General features: G+C 26.9%; 3 protein-coding genes across 4 annotated transcripts; 1 reads left to right on the top strand and 2 right to left on the bottom strand.

Moving 5' to 3' along the window:
- Nucleotides 1-7,307: 7,307 nt before the first annotated feature.
- LOC134828060 (lipoyl amidotransferase LIPT1, mitochondrial) lies at nt 7,308-13,687 on the bottom strand. 2 transcript variants are annotated; one of them, XM_063841010.1, is made up of 7 exons: nt 13,577-13,685; nt 11,812-12,774; nt 10,566-10,673; nt 8,687-8,790; nt 8,374-8,623; nt 8,197-8,317; nt 7,308-7,771 (listed from the first exon to the last, which is right to left on the bottom strand). In XM_063841010.1, the coding sequence occupies exons 2-7, from the start codon at nt 12,400-12,402 to the stop codon at nt 7,734-7,736; spliced, it is 1,212 nt and encodes a 403-aa protein (XP_063697080.1). In that variant the 5' UTR covers nt 12,403-12,774; nt 13,577-13,685; the 3' UTR covers nt 7,308-7,733. The 2 variants fall into 2 exon arrangements, with proteins under 2 accessions (XP_063697080.1, XP_063697079.1); XM_063841009.1 differs by lacking the exon at nt 7,308-7,771 and having other exon boundaries at nt 7,847-8,317; nt 13,577-13,687.
- A 987-nt stretch (nt 13,688-14,674) lies between these two features.
- LOC134830175 (cytochrome b-c1 complex subunit 7) lies at nt 14,675-15,385 on the top strand. Its single transcript, XM_063843570.1, has 3 exons — nt 14,675-14,832; nt 14,957-15,004; nt 15,068-15,385. The coding sequence occupies exons 1-3, from the start codon at nt 14,796-14,798 to the stop codon at nt 15,313-15,315; spliced, it is 333 nt and encodes a 110-aa protein (XP_063699640.1). The 5' UTR covers nt 14,675-14,795; the 3' UTR covers nt 15,316-15,385.
- LOC134830165 (crossover junction endonuclease MUS81) lies at nt 15,383-16,747 on the bottom strand. Its single transcript, XM_063843558.1, has one exon. It carries the CDS (start codon nt 16,712-16,714, stop codon nt 15,383-15,385), a length of 1,332 nt encoding a protein of 443 aa, XP_063699628.1. The 5' UTR covers nt 16,715-16,747.
- Between the last annotated feature and the right edge of the window lie 2,103 nt (nt 16,748-18,850).

The following is an 18,850-nucleotide window of genomic DNA, read 5'->3' as shown; positions in this document are numbered from 1 at the left end:
GTTATTTTAAAAAATTTTAAGTTTGATTAAATTAAAATATATTTTTTTAAAAACTTGTTTCGATTAAAAATTCTTAAGGTTTAATTTATTTTTTAAATTTTAATTTAATTTAATTTTTTTTTCTTAAATTCAAAATTGATTTTAATTTTCTTAATTTAAAATTTTTAATTTAATTCTTAATTTTTTTGCAGCTCTGATGAAAAAATTAGCAAGACGTCTCCATAAAATTTGATGAGCTAGCTACTCAACTAATTAAGCATTCAACTGGGACGGAAATGCAAATAAGTTGCAAACAAAAGCGATAAACATCATTAATCATTTTAACGGTTGGCCGACTACCATTCGTGAATTGACTGATGTCTGTATTGACAAATTTCTTGCCAAACAATAACAAAATATTTATTCCAGTTTCTACACAAAAAAAAACTTTCAAAAGGTATTTACTCTATTTCTGTTTTATTTTTATTTTTTTTTTTTGTATTTATTTATATTAAAATTAACATTTTTTCGGTATTTTTATGTTTTCCTCACAGCGACTTTTTTATTTTTATACTTCATATGAACAACAAATCGCTGAAAACAACATTTTTTTGAAACCATTTGTATAAAATTTTTAACAGTTCAAGAATTTCAACTATTTCATTGCAAACTTATACGATCACACGTCGCGCGAGACACCTGTAGCGACCGAATTAATTAAATCATTATGATTTTTCGGTGTATTTAATGTCTCTGGAATGTGTGTCTCGATGGCGTGGCGGCGCTTAAGCCGTGATAAAAATTGAAATTTGATAGTATTGCATAACGCAGACGTTCAAGAGGCACCCCATCGATGACAAGAGTGTGTGACGACGCTTCATTCATTAATACAATTTTATTTGAATTTCATTGTAATTTACACTACTAACTTATTTATTTATGTATTTGTCGTATCTCGCTGTAGGTATTTGTACTTTTTTTTATTTTTTGAAATGTTTGTTTTATACTTTCGTTGCACTCGGCAGTCAAATATTTAGTCTGTTGTAATATTTTTGTGTGTATTTAAATACATTCTTATCATTTTAATACAAAATATTTTATTTTTTTGGAATGTTTTTAATGTTTATTTTATTTTAATTTCAGACTTTTTATCGGAATTATAGACAAAAGTTACGGAAAAAAACACGAAATTGAGAAAAAGAACGGCACTCGTAATGCCAGACGACCATTCAGTTGGCCAGTCGCGCGATTACTATCCTCTATTCGTTGTGCCGTATCGCGTATATTATAAAATATAATAAATAAAAAAGAGTGTTGTGTATGTTTAGTCGGTATTGGCATGCACGTAGTTGTCACGTCGACGACGTTGTCTCGCGTTACTTCGAGTTGGTGTTGTCGTATTATTTGTACAAATATAACAAATTAATAAATATTGTACATTGAAGTGTTTTAGATGATTATTGAAAAGTATGGTTTTTTTTATTTTCATACGTCGCGATAAAATTTTATTGAAAGCATGATTTTTAATTAATTTTACGAATATTATTTTTTTTATCTATTCATATAAATTAATAATTTTATTTAATTTAAAAATAAATTATTTTTTAAAAATCAATGTTAATTATTTGATTAAAATAAATTTAAGAAAATTAATCAAATTAATGAAATACATTTTAAATTTAATTTAATATTTAATAATTAATTAATTTAAACTAAAATAATTTTTTTTTTTTTAAAATTTTTTTTATTTTTTTAAAATTAAATTTCAAAAAAAAATTTAAAAAATTAATTAAATTTTATTAATTTGAAGGAAAAGAAGATTAGTTAAATTAATTTTTTAAATTTTTAATTTAAAAAAATTTTTTTTTAATTTATATTAGGTATATAAAATAATATGAAAAAAATAATTAATTTTATTATTTTAAATTTTTTAATTTTATTTAATTTAAAATTCTTATACAAATTTTTTAAGAAAATAAAACTTTTAGATCCGCTTTCTAGATTCCGACAAATTAGAGGTCACGTCACACCTCAAATGAGATCAGAACCTACTTTTGGCAAAACTTTTTGACATCAACAAGAACTTCACACCTCTTTAGTGCTCAATTATCGTTAATCACTTAAACATCCAAATTTGTTTAAAATCGTATTTATTTTACATTTCTGACATGTGACGTCAATTTTTTTAGATTTTCAATGTGTTTGAATGCCAAAAGGCACGACAATCTCTGTACTCTATTAATAAATAATCTATCTTTATTGATTTAAAATGATCGATCAAGTAAATGGATGGACAACGTCTGTAGGTCTCTGCATGTTAAAACTGAACAAGAGTTTAGAAAAAAAAACTATGAATTGTGCGACATGGTAGTAAATAGAATTGCATTCGGTATAGAAGGTAATAGTTTTGAATCGATTTGTAATTGGCAGATTAAACGTCAATTGAGGTAACGACGATGATGACGATGAAAAAAAAAGTTTAAAAGGGCAATTAATGTTAACAAGAAGACGCCATTAGATAAAAAAATTAGAGAAAATTTTATTAAAAGTTGTTTCAGATATTTTTAAAAAAATTTTTGAAACAGAATTAAAATTATTTAAAAAAAAAATTAAAAACTTGTCTTTCTTGATTTTTTTATTAAAAAGGAAGATTAAATAATGAATAAATAAATGAATTAAAAAAATAAAATAAATAATTTTAAATTTAATTTTTATTATTTATTTTTTTTTCGTTTTTAAAATTTAAATCCAAATAAATTAAATTAATTAAAAAATAAATCATTAATTAAATAAATATTATTTTTAATTATAAAATATTATTTTTTAAATTTTATTTTATAAATTTTTTAAAATTTAAAAAATTTATTAAAAATTAAATTTAAATTAATTTTTTCAAAGACTAAACTTTTTAATTTTTTTTTATCTTTTTTCGTCTTTTTTATGATTGACAAAAAAATTAAATTTTATTATTATTATTTTTTTTGCAGCGAAAATTCAAAAACAGACAATCTTTGATGCGAACAGAACTTCTACAGCTATCTAATCACATTTTATTACACACATTCACAATCAACTTCAAAAGAGACGAGGAATGTTCATAATTATGGTAATCAAGCTTTGGGGTCAATGTTACCATCAACAAACGGCACAAATACTCGCAAATTGTGGAAGATGCTTAGAATTGATGTTCTTAAACCTTCGCACGACACACATCGCACATCAACGACATTAATGGTAACATACTCGCACATTAGCGCAACATAGTTATTAGATATTGATTTCATTTTTTTTTTCGCATTCAACATAACCAAATGCGAATGTCGTGTTAAAATCTGGCACAAGGCTCTTTTATTTAACGGTTTAACACTTTTTTCTCGCACAAAAAATTCAATTGGAGCCTTGTTTTTATTTAAATTGAATTTTTTTGATGACTCATGAATTTTTTTTTAATCAAAAAGAAAGGAAAAAAAAATTGATAAAAAATTTACCATTCTCTGAGGAGTTCCGCTTGATTTTCAGGACACGGCATTTTCGGTCCCATGTCATGTTCCGGGTCGTCAAGACTGCTATTTTTGCTGCTTGTGCAGCCATTTCCATTCATTTTGTGATTGTTATTGCTGATCATAATTTTCGTCCGAAAACTCGTTTTTTTTTTTGTTTTGGAATTCCAAATTACTTTGAAAATTTTCCACAAAATATTTTCATTGCTTGCCAAGTTAATAAAATTTTATTTTATTTATTTATTCAAACACGTCAGTTACGCGAAACAACTTTTCACACCGATAATGATGGTAAACAACACAATGCGTTATCACCAAACGACACAAATAATAATTTTATTTGAGTTCTGATGTAGATGCAGTTTTGTCGTTGTTCTGCCTTTGCTCACCATGATAATAATTAATCACAATTTTACGGAACTCAGACACAGACAAGGAATTGTCATTGATTGAGAGAAAGTTTTTTTTTGTCTTATTTTATATTTTGTCGTCGTTGTTGACTAATAATTGTAAAAAAATCTTTTCTCTGGCAGTTGCAGCGTTGCAATGATAAAATACTACAATTGCTGTTATGGTGCGTTGTTTCTTGTCAAAATTAACTAAAAGTTGCTATAACTTATCCCGGAATTTCACTACAAATTGATTAAAATTCACTCAAGGAGTTTTATATTGATCGCGCAAATAAATGAATACTGAGCGACTGTAGGTATGGCATGACTTCATAACATTTTGTATGACGTTAAGACATAAAAGGCACATCTCTCATACCTTTTCACAGGACATGTGACTTTTTTAAAAAGACGACAATGAATCAGCTGATTTTAATGTGTGGCAATGTGGGATATGGAGACATGGAAAAACACACATGCTTGTCAAAATTTGAATTTAGTGACGGTTGAAAGTTTAAAATGCAAAATTAAACTCAACAATAAAATCTCCATTGTGACCTTTGAGGATAAATTCGGGGCTTAATGCAATTTTAATTGGAAATTGAAATTGGCAGTCATTAAAAAATGATCAGTATCAATCTCAATCGACACATAATTAAATTTTAAACTTTTTCAACAAGTAATGAGAGTACCTTGAAGTTGAAACAACAACAAGGTAACATTATCGCATAAATTGATATTATCGGGCAACATATATTTTTTTGTGAAGAATTCGTGTCTCGCAGCCAAAATTTTAAGAATAAATGAAGAAATTTCGATTAAACGGTAAGTTAATTTTTTTAAATTATTTATTTTTTTTAATTTCAGAAATCTGTGGTAACTGAATTAAAAACGAACAAGAACCAACTTTATTGCTAATTAAATAATTAAAAAAATTAAAAATAATTTAAATTATAATTAATTTTAAAAAATTAGATTAAATAAAAATTATTATTAAAAAAGAATAATTCAATATAAATTAAAAAATAATAAATATGAAATAAAAAATAAATTAAAAAAAATAAAATTTTAATTTATAATTAATTTATTTTAAATTTAATTAAATTAAAAAAAAAAATAAATAAAAAAAGAGTCAATTAAAATATAAAAAAAAATCAATATTTTTTTTAATTTAGATAAATAAATTAATTGAAAAAAAAAAATATATTTAAAAATAATTAATTTAAAAATTATGAAATTATAAATTTAATAAAAAATAAATTAGAATTTGAATTAAAAATTTCAATATTTTGATCAAAAATCATATTTTTGATAAAAAAATTTATTAACTTTAATATTAATAATTAAATAAAAATTTATAAATAAATAAATTTATAAAATTAAAAATTTGTCATAATTTAACATTTATTTTTTACACACATAGAATAACTAAAAATTAGAGCCCTTTTAATTTTAAATTATTTTTTTTTAATTTAAAAATTTAAATTTTTGCGAAATATTAATTTCTACAATAAACAAGTGCATTCTAATATTTTTACTCTCATATAGGTATGATGACTTAATCATGCACACGCAATCTATGATAAAAATCTCGGCATTTGAACTAAAAGTGGGTGTAATTTTAGAGAGGCATTGACATTGATCAATGCAATCGACTTTATTCGCAGTTGTTACTAATAATTGGCTTTATTCGTTAATACTCAATAATTATTTATTTTTTTAATTTCTCAGTAACAATCGATCTACGCAGACCACACGTGACTCAGGAATAACAATAATTATGCACGTTATTTATAAAAAAATCCGGTATTTATTTAAAGCACAACTCAAATATTTACAGACACGAAAAAACAATGCAATTATGACTGGATTTGCAGATAAAATTCTCACGTTTTTTGTTGGTTGAAGATCATTGCACATACGCACGAAATCATGACACAAAATTATCTGACAACTTTGTCTTTATCGCAAAACACACAAAAAAATGGCAAAATTACTCACCGAAAGAGCTTTCGTTGCTCGTGAATTTCTTTCAAGTTCTTCACCTTTCGCAGGGGACTCGGAGACGAATCCTGTTCGGCAACAATCTGCCGCGCCAATGCCAAGTCTTCTTCGTTCATTGTGTCTTTCGTTCAAATTTTTATGCAAATTTCGTTGAATTTATAATTAATCGATAAATATTTTTTTTTTCAAATAATTATTAAAACAGGATTTGCAGCTGTGATCTTTTTTTTTATTGTTTATCAATTATTCTTGAAAACACGTTAGATCTTGTTTATCTGATCACATGGGCCCTTTTTCAACCACAAAAATTAATGACATGAATGAAACTCGATCTTTTTTTGCGCGTTTAATTCACAAAACGAGAATGTCTCAAGATATTTTTTGTTGAGTTAGTCCAAGAAACTTCACCTCTGAGGTTATGCTAAGCACTAAATATAGAAAAATACTGGAAATGACGTACAACAAATAATAATTTATTTGAATTTTTTGAATAAGTAAACACACTGCTTGTTTGATTTTTTGTTCTTTCTCTCGGTATCGCGTTGAAATTTGAGAATTATTGCACTAAAATTGATGATTTTGCAAATAATTTATTAAAAATATAAAAAAAATAAATCGAGAATATTCGAGAGAGATCATAAGTCTGATCTCGACAGCATGCCTCGCGCAACTGAATCCGTCTAAAGATAAATACTGTATTTTGTTAAGATATATGTGCGTGAAAATATAAACAATTCATTTACGTTTTGTGTAGTACTTTTGAAGTGTAGTAGATTTACAGTGATATTCAACTTATCTCGCGGGCAATTTTTTCGAGGTATGGCAAAAATGTATCGAATGCTGTAACGAAAATTGTATTTTAATTACTTTTGTGCGGAGGTCATGTAACAACAATATCATATTAGATTAAATATATTGTAAGAAGTTAATAAATTGTTGTAATTTTTTTTAATAAACAATTTTTAACAACGAATTCTTTTATAAATTCAAGGATCTTATGCAATATTAAATATTTAATAAAATAAAATATTTTTAAAAAAATATATATTTTTTTATATTTTTATAAATTTTATATATTTATATTAAAAATAATATTAATAAAAAATTTTAATAAAAAATAATTATTAAAATTAATTTTTTATAAATTAAATTATTTAATTTTTAATGAGAAATATTTTTTAAAAAAATTATTTAAGGCAACTAAATAATTTGATTTTTTGTAAAAAACATTATAAAAAATTAAAAATATTTATAATAATATTTTTTTTATTTGTAAATATTTTATTTATTTTTTTAAAATTATAGAAAAATTATTAAAATTTAATTTTTATATTTTAAAACTATTTTTAATTTTTTAAATAATCGAAAATTTAATAAAAATTCAATTTTTATGTTTTAAAAATATTTTTTTATTATTTTTTAAAATTTTTATTTATTCTATATTACATTATAATTTTTTATTAGCTAATAAAATATATTTTTTATATATATTTAGAATATTATAATAATAATAAAATGAACAAAATAATATATTTAAAAATTTTCAAATATAAATTTAAACCCATAGAATTAAAAAAAATAAACAAATGATATGATTTGTATTCTTGATCCTTACAAATTTGCTTAAAAATTAAATTGAACAAAATTAATAATTTCATAAGTAGTCAAAATAAAAAAAATACTCAACATAACATTAAAAAAAAAATTATTTTAATATATTGATTAAATTTACTTTATTATTCTAAAACATGAAACTGTCTGAAAAAATCAAAAGAAATAAAGTGTAATATTAAATCCCGGTAATGATTGAAAGGCATCTTGGTCTCGTTGATACAAAGTCATTCCTAAGTATTTCTATTTATTATCCCAAATTTATGTTATTACTTAAGGTGCTAAGGTCTAAATGGAATGGAAAAACATGGAAAGAAAAGAGATTTGCGAATAAAGTAAATTAGAATCATGTTTTCTTGTTAATTTAAAGTTAATTTTAAAATATGAAAGACATTTTTTTTGTTTGTTTTGTTATATAAACATTTTATGACTAAAGCTACATTTTTAATGACATGCACTCAAAAATAAAAAAAAAAAAAAAAAAATAAAGAAAGTACGTAGAAGAAGATAAGAAATTTGTTAGCTAAGCTTATCAAGAAGTGACATGCAGGATGATGACGATTTTAATTAAAATAGTGAAATTTTCCATTAAAATCGAAAAATTAATTATTTAGACATAAAATAGACATTTGTGTGTAAATACTCTAAAAACAAACTACTACAAAAAAAAATCTATACGCCCATGGCGTAATTAACATTTTCAGTTGTAACACCTTTTAAGGCAGCGATAATTCCTTGCAGATTGTCTTCGGTGTACGGTTTGCCTTTGAGTGTCGAGACAACGGGAATTGGTTCCGAATTGGGGATCATCAGGGAAATGTCTTCAATGAGGCCCTAAAATTAAAATTTTTCATTAAAAATATTTTTTTTGTAAAAGTTTAAAAAAATACCTTCTCAACATCCAATTTAATTTTCATGTCAAGATCTCCATTTCCGGATTTCATTTGAACCGATTTTAATACCGAAAATTTGGGAGTTTTTCCGTAACGCCAATCCCAAGATGAAAAGGTTTCTTTGATGGCATTCAATCCAGGGAACCATTTCTCCGTCGGATTAATCAGATGGAAGCCACTTTGTTTCTCCAACAGCTCTCGACCGCCATCTACTAATTCAGTCGCTGGTGTACGAAGGTATTCGTATCTAAAATTAATGAAATTTGTTAAAAAATTTATTTTTTAGAAAAAAAAAATGTTCAAAACTCACCCAATAGCAGAGAGCAATTGAGGCATATTAATCTTCTTGTTGATATCTGCCAAATTTTTGATGGAAGATCGCACCGATGGAGTCGCCTTGCTCTGAATTTCGGACTGAAAGAAGAAAAAAAAAATACAATTGTAACATTGAACGTAGGTCATGAACAGAATGGAAGCAGTACTAATGTAAACAAGATGAAATTTGTCACGTAGGCAAAAATTTAAATTGAATCTTTTTACAGTACAAACAATGTCTGGATGGCATCTCTTTGTCATATTCATCGTTAAAAGTCACATTTTTCGTTCCGATTGACGCAAACTTTCTAATCACAAAAGCAATTGAAGAGATAACTCAATTAACGATCATTTAATGAAGAAACATGTGACGGAAAGATTCATCAAATAGAGCAATTTGAAACTTTGTAATGTACGAAAAATTCAAATTTAAGGTCATCAAGGGCATTTTAGAACTTTTTTGAGTGAAATAGAATCAGATAGTGATAAGGAACGCGTGAGGTGCATCTGCTGAATAGCAAAACAGGCACGTCGGAACGAAAGAACTTGATGTTTGTGCGCATTTAAAGCTTTTTTTTTATTGCTCTTGATAATGAAAGCAAGATTAAGGTTTAATGAAGTCAGAGGCGAGCATTTTATTTTTGTATTTTTCGCCGTAAATGGTTTCATCATATCGAACTGATACGGTTGTAATATAAAGTTCGGTTGATAAGCGCGTCTGGACCTCATTGATAAGGCGCAAAGGTTATTAATACGAAAAAATTTCGATGCGAATCTAATCAGGAAATGATAAGAAAAGCAAAATCTGGGGATAGGTATCGAAAAATGAGACGATTGTTTTATTTCTTTGTAAATTTATTAAAATTTAATTTTTAAACTAATTTTTTTAATCGAAATTTTTACAATTTTTTTATGAATCAAGGTCATTAAATAACCTTGAGACCCCAAATAAACAACTAAAGGGCCTTTTCATATTTAATTTTTTAATAATTTCATGTCAAAAATGGATAATTTCTCGCAAGTTCGATTGAAAGCTCATCAAAACATCAAAAAATAAAAACATAAACAAGCTTTAAGGACTGATCAATGCCTCTGATATCGATATCAACCTGTTTAAATGCTTAAACTTGCTCGAAGAAATAAACAACTAAATGGAATAGCAACAAAATAATATTTTTTTTCAACAACACACGACTTGCTTTACTACTTATTATTAAAGGTAATATAAAAAGTCATTAACATTTATATTATTGTTAATAACGTTAAATATTCGTCAAAAAAAAAATCGGCTAAAAAATGTTTAGTAATAAACTTTTAATAAATGCAGGACTCATGACTCATTAAAAAATTTTATTAACAAATAAATAAAAATAAAATTTATTCAGAAGTTCAAGAATTTTTTTTGAATATGTATCGTTTACCATACAGACACCAGTTTGTCTAGGTGAGGTAGAAACAGATGTCAAAAAAATTTATATTTTATCGCCAAATAGTATTTTTCTGTCGAAAACAAACAAAAATAAGACAATTTTTTGATAAGTCAAGTGTGACCCAAAAAAATAAACAACAATTATCAAAAAAAAAAAAAAATTATTTTTCAAAAAATTGTCAAAATCAAGAAGTTAAGAGTTATTAAACTCGTCAAACGCATCGCTTGACAACCAAAATTTTTTTTATAAAATTTTGTTTAAAGTAAAAAAAAAGTTGTTGATGAGGCACAAAAATATCACGATATTAAAACGTGAGTGCCGATTTTGCCGAGACAGAAGACGTAAAATTTTTATTGCTAATTAAAAGATTAAATTTACTTCATTTTGCGACGGCGAATGATAAGTGTGAAAAAATGAAATAAATATTTAAAAAAATGAACTCACATCAGTCTTTGACAGAGCATTTCGGAGATGATCCTTGTTGGAATTGACCAATAATGTGCAGTGATGATAGGCGTTTGGTTGACCCAATTTAGCAGCTGTGCCAGAAATCTGAAAATTAAAGTTTTTGATTAGATTATTTTTTTGTAAATGGAGGAGTCTGGTACTTTTTTTAAGCTTTTATTTTTTAAATATTCGTCAAAAAAAAATCGACTAAAAAAGTTAATGAACTTTTCATAAATGCAGGACTCATGACTCATTTAAAAATTTTATTAACAAATAAATAAAAAAAAAATATTCAGAAGTTCAAGAATTTTTATTTTTTGAATATGTATCGAATATGTATGAGACCTCTAAATTAAATAATTTTGCTTTGTGGTCCGTTTTAAGGTTCAAGAGCAAGAAAGAATTTTAGAAAAAAAAAAAAAAATTAAATTTGACTAAAATTCTTATGAAAATTATGAAAAAAATTGCTAAATATTTTAAAGAAATTTTTTATTTGAATGAAAATATAAATTTTTATGATGATTAATTTATTAATAAAATTAAATTGAATATTTTAACAAAATAATTAGCGATTTTTTTTTATTTTAAATATTTATTAATTTTTTTTTTATTTAATTTAAAAAAATATTTATTTTATTGATTTTTTTAATCATAATTTTTTTTATTATTTTTTAAAAAATAAGAATATGAATAAAAAAAAAGAATTTAATTTTTAAAATTAAATTAAATTAAAATTATTTAAAGTTTTATAAATCAAGATTATAAATTTTTCTTTGTTAGATTAATAAAATAAATAAATAAGTAAAATAAAAAAAAGCTAAATTTTGATTATATTTTTATTAAAGTAAAAATCTACTCAAAATCTATTCTTGCCTTAAAATTTGGAAAAAAAATTATTAAAAATTATTTAAAAAATAAAAAATATTTTTTAGACATCACTTGAAGTAAAATTCAACATGTTTTTCAGTAAAAGATTAAAAATAATAAAAATCGCAACCGGCATAAATCTGGTTATAAAGTTGTTTTTTTCGAATCGAAACGAAATGCAATAAAATTTTTATGTTCTCGATATCAATGCAAACTTGTTTTGTTGTTTATGCATTTCGAAAAAATAAAAAAACCAGATCTACAAGTAAAAATAATTGCTTTTTACAATGTATTCGTTAGATCATTCCACTTAAAGAGGCGTGTCAGGTACTTTTCCGATCATCTAGATTTTATTTTTGAGCGGAAATTTACTCACCTTCTTTCCGGAAATTGTGATATCATCTCTTTCCGACACATCGGCACTGATATTGTATTCCCGGTACAACGCCCTTGTGATAACGTTCAAATTATACGTTCGATTATATCGCTCGCGCGGCGTAAAAAACGTACAATTCAAGTTGCCCCGATCATGGAACACTGCTCCGCCGCCACTATTACGACGTGCCATCTCGATCCCGTTGCTGTTCAGGTAAGTGCCATTCGTTTCGGCAAAGGGGTTTTGATGTCTTCCAATTACGACACAGGGATCATTGGACCACAGCATGAGGACATGATGATGCGCAAAATCGAAATTCTTGTAGATCCAGTCCTCGAGTGCGAGATTGGCAAAGACATTGTACGATTGCGAGATGAAAATCGATTTGCGAATATCCTTGTCTGGCACACTCTTGATGTACTTTGACGTGTGCTTGGGAATGTTTTTGTTGCTGTTAAAGTGCTCCGTGGAGAAGTTTGCGCAGCGAACAGCTGATAATGCGGCGGGTTGACTTTTTGTTGCTTGCTTGAATAAAATGTAGGCGAAACGTGGTGTACGACACGTACTGTTTACGATTATGGGAGCAGCCATTTTGAATAATTTCGTTAATATGTAGTGACTTTGCTTGAGTTGTTATCGTTTTTCACTGTTTTTGTCGCAATTGACGATTATTTCGTTGCTGTGAGGATGAATATTCAGTATTTTTGTCACTCAATTCAGATTTGGGTTGATTATTTGTTGTTTTGCTCGTAACAAAAGTAACCTTTGATCACTTAATAATTCACACAAAATATTATCTGTTTACTAGTTTTGTCTTTTTTCTTTAATATTACACAATATTTCTTTTTATTTCTTCTTGGAACAGTTTCGTGGAGGTCCCAACGGTTTATTATTCTAAGTTTTATTTAGAGTTCGACTAGTTGTGGCAATGGTAGTAGTTGATCGTTCCCGTGCAAAAGTGACCTAAAAGCGTTTTTTCATTGAATCCGCAGAATCGCTGGCAGCCAAGTGGATTAGATATTCGTGCGTTTGTGGAGAATTGTGAAGCCACTTAAATGTTTGATGAAGACCGCAACACCGACACCTCAAACCCAAGCAATCGCAGGCAACAGGCATTTGTACTCACTAAAGTCAGAGGCAAAAAATAATTTTCTACTTTTTTTTATTTCACTATGGATTTTGTGAAAATTTTCGAGAATTCACGTTGCTTTTTGCGCTAAGCATTGATCACGAAACGCTTCCCGATTTTTTTACTTTATCAAAAAAGACAAAGACTCGAATTAATTTTAATTTTTGTGAAGAGAACTTGTTCCGACAAAGTCTGTTTCTCAATTGAACCAAGTGAATTCTTCACGTTTCCACGATACTTTTTGTCTCATATGAGCAACGTACAGAAATACTGATAGCAGGTTTCGCGAGTATTCAGTATGGAAATGAATGGAGTTTTAATGAATGATCGTTCGATGCAACACTTGACGTTCATTTCTTCGTTTTTTCTTGCCATTCATAATCAAAAGTGAGTGCAAATGTGCAACAAAGTGCTTGATTAATTTCTTCCTGGTTCTAATGAGTGCGATTAGATTAGCATAAAAATTCAAAGTTGCAAGTGCAGTTGAGTGTTTCGCGCGATATCGAACGATATTTATGAATAAATTAGCATCTTTGCGGTTTGAGGTGTGAAAATTTGATGAGGCTTCATAGTCACGTGACTTCACAATTCTTCCGATTTTGGGCAATTGTTGTGAACTTGAATGAATGACCTTACCAAGGATGAATTTTTAAGAATTTTTATCGTTATAATTGGTGTTGGAGGAGTTGTCTTTCGGTTTCTTTTAGTGATTCACAGCCTTTTGTGACTCAAGTACCTGATATGAGAGTCGACAAGAGATTATAGCGACAAATTTTTAAATAAATTTATTATTTATCGTCACATTTTATCCTATTTTACGCGAATTTCGTCGAACAGCTGATTTTTATTTTGAATAGGCTTACCAGAAATTATATTTTATCATTTTCTTCGATTTTCATAATTTTATTTTAGTTTTTTTTTATTTTTATTTTAAATATCGAAATTAATTTAGTTTATTAAATTAATAATTTAATATTCAATAATTTATTTTCAAAAGTATTTTTAATTTTTTAATTTATTTATATATGTTATATTTTATTTTTTTTTTTTTTGATTTTCTTGCCTTTTTAAATTTAGGTACATATTTCTATCTTTTAAAATTTAAAAAAAATCCGAATTTATAAATTATTAAAGTTAAATAATTTTAATTATTTTTTTTATTTTTTTTAAGTTGATTTTATTAAAAATGTTAAAAAAAATCTTTTTTTTTCGAAATTAAATATTTTTATTTGAACAAAGTAATTTTTTAAATAAAAATTTTAAAATTATTAAATTTAATTTTTATTAATTTTTTCATTTATTTTAAATTATTTTTTAAAATATTTTTTTTTTTATTGAAAAACGAAATTTGGCATGAAAAATTTATTTCGAAATTTTAAATGAGTTCAAAATAATCATTTTCTCGATTTTTTTTGAGCTATACCTCAACTTAAAAACTTATAATTTTAAAAATTAAATAAATAATTAAAAAAAAATAACTTAAGCTTTTTGACTCATTTTAAAGAAAAAAAAAATTAATAAAATTCAAAAATTAATTTTTTTTTTTTTAAATTTTATTTCGAAATTTTAAATGAGTTCAAAATTCTCGATTTTTTTTGAAAAATTCAAAAATTAATTTTAATAAATTCAAAATTAAAATTTTATTAAAAAATTAAAAATAAATTTTTTTTAAAGAGTTAACGAAAACTGACGTACGCATCAAAAAAATCGTACGTTATTTTGTCTCTGATGTAAAAGTCGTACGTAATTCTGTCGCCGTCAAACGTCATACGAAGTGTCAAAAAGCCATCGTCAAGGACTTTTGCAATAATTTTTGGTGAAAAACTCGGAAAAAACACATTAAAAATTATTTAAAATGTCTTACATTGCACGTGTTGGTCCCAAAAAAATTTGTAAGTAATCCGCTTTTCATCATTTGTTGTTAAAATATTTTGATTTAGCTCAAAATTTATTCGAAACATTTGTTACATAATGAGTTCCCTGCCAAATTCTAACATTTATCTTGATTTTTTGCAGCAAACTTCGGAAGATGGTGTTACAACCTTACAGGATTCAACAAATATGGTACAAATTGCGGCGATTTTCTGTCGTTTTACGAATTTAAATGCAATTTTTTTCTGTTTGTAGGTCTCATGCACGACGATTGTTTGTATGAAGATGACGACGTGAAGGAAGCTGTTCGTCGCTTACCTGAAGATGTTCGTGATGGCCGCAACTTCCGCATGATGCGTGCCCTCCAATTGAGTTTGTGCAAGTCAATTTTACCGAAAGAGCAATGGACACAATACGAGAAAGATGTGCGTTATTTGGAGCCCTATTTGGAGGAAGTCAAGCGGGAACGCGAAGAACGCGAAGACTGGAACAAACTTCATTAAATTTGACGCCCGCACGATAGCAGAATAAAAATAATTGTCTAAATTCAATAAAAATCTATTGCAAAATCTACGAAGGATCTTTATTCGTGTACAGCTGATGGAGCGTTTTGCTGATTGCCGGTCCAATGGGTTTTCGCAGAGGTCCGTGAACGATGTCAGCGAGGAGATTTTCAGCATCTTTTGTTAAAAAGCAGTTTTTATAGGCAATTTGAAGTGATTTTGGTGTCGGATAGACTTCAACAATGGCAATCGCTTTATCCACTGACAAGCCTTTCAACTGCAAAAGTTGCTTAACGAAAATTTCTTGCACTGTTGGATCTCCTTTTTTCGTTGAAGCTTTGTTGAATTCCTCAAATTCCATCAAATACTCCATTGTCGCACTTTTTTCCTTTTTTTCGAGATCCGCTTTGAGACAACTCACCAAAAGCTTTTCTCGATAAATTTTTTTCAAAAATTCCGTCATCGTGTGCAAATACATCATCGAATGCGGATTATTTTCCGTGAATTTCACCTGAAAATTGCTTTGAATTCGCGTGTTGACTGTTGCTTGGATCAAATTCTGCACTGGCATGCCCAAATGTTGCTCATTTCCGTTCCCGATACTCTCAATTAAATACACAACATTCGATAATCCGCAATTTTTCAGGCGATATTTTTGTTCGTAATAACGTCCGTCTTTGATACTTGACGCTAAATCGTCTTTTCGCTTCCTTTCGACGATGAATGGCAGCACAAGCTCCTTCCCAGATTCATTTTTGGCGATCCACAGGAAATCTCCGACACTTAAACGACGAACTTCGAATTTGACGTTGTAGCGATTCAGTTCTTGGATTGTGCGATCGAGATGGGATTTGGATTTTCCAGCAGTTTCTTGAGTGTCAACCAGTAAAATTATCTCATAAGAGCCCGTTTCGAAGGTGAATGGCTCGAAAATCTTCGTGTTTGGTACTTTTTTAGACTTTTTAGGGGCAGAAGGCTTTTTTCTCAATGGGACAATGCCGTCTTTGACTAATTCTTTCGTCACTGCTTGTAAAATTTCTTCTTTTTCTTTGCGTTGTTCCTTTAAATAAACCTCGGAGCTGCGAAAACTTTCACTAAGTTCGACAATATTTTCATTTCCAACGGTTCTCATGTTATTTTTGATGTATTTTTCCAACTTTTGATCGAGCAACGAGCAAATTCCTTTGCCAAATCCTTCGAGAATGATGCAATCTCTGCCTGTGTTCAATGGAAGAGGAAATTTTTGTAGCGAAGTAAGAGCTTTTTTCAACTGAAATTGACTTTTTGCATCTTTTTTCTCTGCCTCGGAGATGAACTCGTTGAGCCACTTTTCGAATAAAGGATTTGGGCAGGTTCGGGTTAAAGTAATTCTCGTACGTTTTGGTTCTGGATCACACATTTTTAGTAAAATTCATTAAAAAGACCGCTTGAAGGAAATTCAAAACAAAAACAGTGAGTGACGATGACACTCAAAAAGTGAGTTCAGGGTGATACAATTCTTGAAAATTTCAATTCTTTGAATTTCATTTGAATAAATTTAAAAAAAAAAACTAAAGCCATTTTTGACAAATAAATTAAAAATTTGTCAGAGAGCTCTAATTTATCATTTTTAATCATTTTATAACTCAAATCTGCCAAAAAATTGAAACTGAAAAATTTTTGGTAAATTTTTTCAAAAAAATTTTCTTTGACATAGTTTTGAAAACTAAATCAAGAGCAAAAACTTTGTCAAAAACTGTGTCAAAGCCATTTTTGACAAATCTTGCTCCAAATGGATAAAAATTTGTCAGAGAGCTCTAATTTATCATTTTTAATCATTTTATAGCTCAAAACTGCTAAAAAATTGAAACTGAAAAAAAAAATTTCCTTTGACATAGTTTTGTTTTGAAAACTAAATCAAGAGCAAAAACTGTGTCAAAAACTATGTCAAAAACTGTGTCAAAGCCATTTTTGACAAATCTTGCTCTAAATGGATAAAAATTTGTCAGAGAGCTCTAATTTATCATTTTTAATCATTTTATAACTCAAAACTGCCAAAAAATTGAAACTGAAAAAAAAAAATTTCCTTTGACATAGTTTTGTTTTGAAAACTAAATCAAGAGCAAAAACTGTGTCAAAAACTATGTCAAAAACTGTGTCAAAGCCATTTTTGACAAATCTTGCTCCAAATGGATAAAAATTTGTCAGAGAGCTCTAATTTATCATTTTTAATCATTTTATAACTCAAAACTGCCAAAAAATTGAAACTGAAAAAAATTTTTTCCTTTGACATAGTTTTGTTTTGAAAACTAAATCAAGAGCAAAAACTGTGTCAAAAACTATGTCAAAACTGTGTCAAAGCCATTTTTGTCAAATCTTGCTCCAAATGGATAAAAATTTGTCAGAGAGCTTTTTTAATCATTTTATAGCTCAAAACTGCTAAAAAATTGAAACTGAAAAAAATTTTTTCCTTTGACATAGTTTTGTTTTGAAAACTAAATCAAGAGCAAAAACTGTGTCAAAAACTATGTCAAAAACTGTGTCAAACAGAGAGCTCTAATTTATCATTTTTAATCATTTTATAACTCAAAACTGCCAAAAAATTGAAACTGAAAAAAATTTTTTCCTTTGACATAGTTTTGTTTTGAAAACTAAATCAAGAGCAAAAACTGTGTCAAAAACTATGTCAAAAACTGTGTCAAAGCCATATTTGACAAATCTTGCTCCAAATGGATAAAAATTTGTCAGAGAGCTCTAATTTATCATTTTTAATCATTTTATAACTCAAAACTGCCAAAAAATTGAAACTGAAAAAAATTTTTTCCTTTGACATAGTTTTGTTTTGAAAACTAAATCAAGAGCAAAAACTGTGTCAAAAACTATGTCAAAAACTGTGTCAAAGCCATTTTTGACAAATCTTGCTCTAAATGGATAAAAATTTGTCAGAGGGCTCTAATTTATCATTTTTAATCATTTTATAACTCAAAACTGCCAAAAAATTGAAACTGAAAAAAAATTTTTTCCTTTGACATAGTTTTGTTTTGAAAACTAAATCAAGAGCAAAAACTGTGTCAAAAACTATGTCAAAAACTGTGTCAAAGCCATTTTGACAAATCTTGCTCCAAATGGATAAAAATTTGTCAGAGGGCTCTAATTTATCATTTTTAATCATTTTATAACTCAAAACTGCCAAAAAATTGAAACTGAAAAAAATTTTTTCCTTTGACATAGTTTTGTTTTGAAAACTAAATCAAGAGCAAAAACTGTGTCAAAAACTATGTCAAAAACTGTGTCAAAGCCATATTTGACAAATCTTGCTCCAAATGGATAAAAATTTGTCAGAGGGCTCTAATTTATCATATTTAATCATTTTATAACTCAAAACTTCTAAAAAACCAGAATGTTTCTTAAAAAAATAACTTAAAACTGATTTTGAAAACTAAAAATTTTTTCCTTTGACATAGTTTTCTTTTGAAAACTAAATCAAGAAATCAAGTTCGATATTTGACAAATCTTGCTCCAAATGGATAAAAATTTGCAAAAACAAAAACTTTTT

This window comes from Culicoides brevitarsis, chromosome 1 (genome assembly GCF_036172545.1).
Source record: "Culicoides brevitarsis isolate CSIRO-B50_1 chromosome 1, AGI_CSIRO_Cbre_v1, whole genome shotgun sequence".
NCBI lineage: Eukaryota > Metazoa > Arthropoda > Insecta > Diptera > Ceratopogonidae > Culicoides > Culicoides brevitarsis.
Note: the sequence above shows the minus strand (reverse complement) of the source record. Positions and strands in the feature narration are given on the sequence as shown.

What these genes read in the sequence shown, in the direction of transcription:
- LOC134828060 (XM_063841009.1), bottom strand. Translation starts at nt 12,402, where the DNA reads ATGGCTGCTCCCATAATCGTAAACAGTACGTGTCGTACACCACGTTTC. An exon ending in TCACAATTTCCGGAAAGAAG is followed by an intron (nt 10,674 to 11,811) that starts GTGAGTAAATTT and finishes TTTAATTTTCAG; the next exon opens with ATTTCTGGCACAGCTGCTAA. An exon ending in TTAAATTGGATGTTGAGAAG is followed by an intron (nt 8,318 to 8,373) that starts GTATTTTTTTAA and finishes TTTTAATTTTAG; the next exon opens with GGCCTCATTGAAGACATTTC.
- LOC134830165 (XM_063843558.1), bottom strand. Translation starts at nt 16,714, where the DNA reads ATGTGTGATCCAGAACCAAAACGTACGAGAATTACTTTAACCCGAACC.
- LOC134830175 (XM_063843570.1), top strand. Translation starts at nt 14,796, where the DNA reads ATGTCTTACATTGCACGTGTTGGTCCCAAAAAAATTT. An exon ending in TGTTGGTCCCAAAAAAATTT is followed by an intron (nt 14,833 to 14,956) that starts GTAAGTAATCCG and finishes GATTTTTTGCAG; the next exon opens with CAAACTTCGGAAGATGGTGT. An exon ending in TACAGGATTCAACAAATATG is followed by an intron (nt 15,005 to 15,067) that starts GTACAAATTGCG and finishes TTCTGTTTGTAG; the next exon opens with GTCTCATGCACGACGATTGT.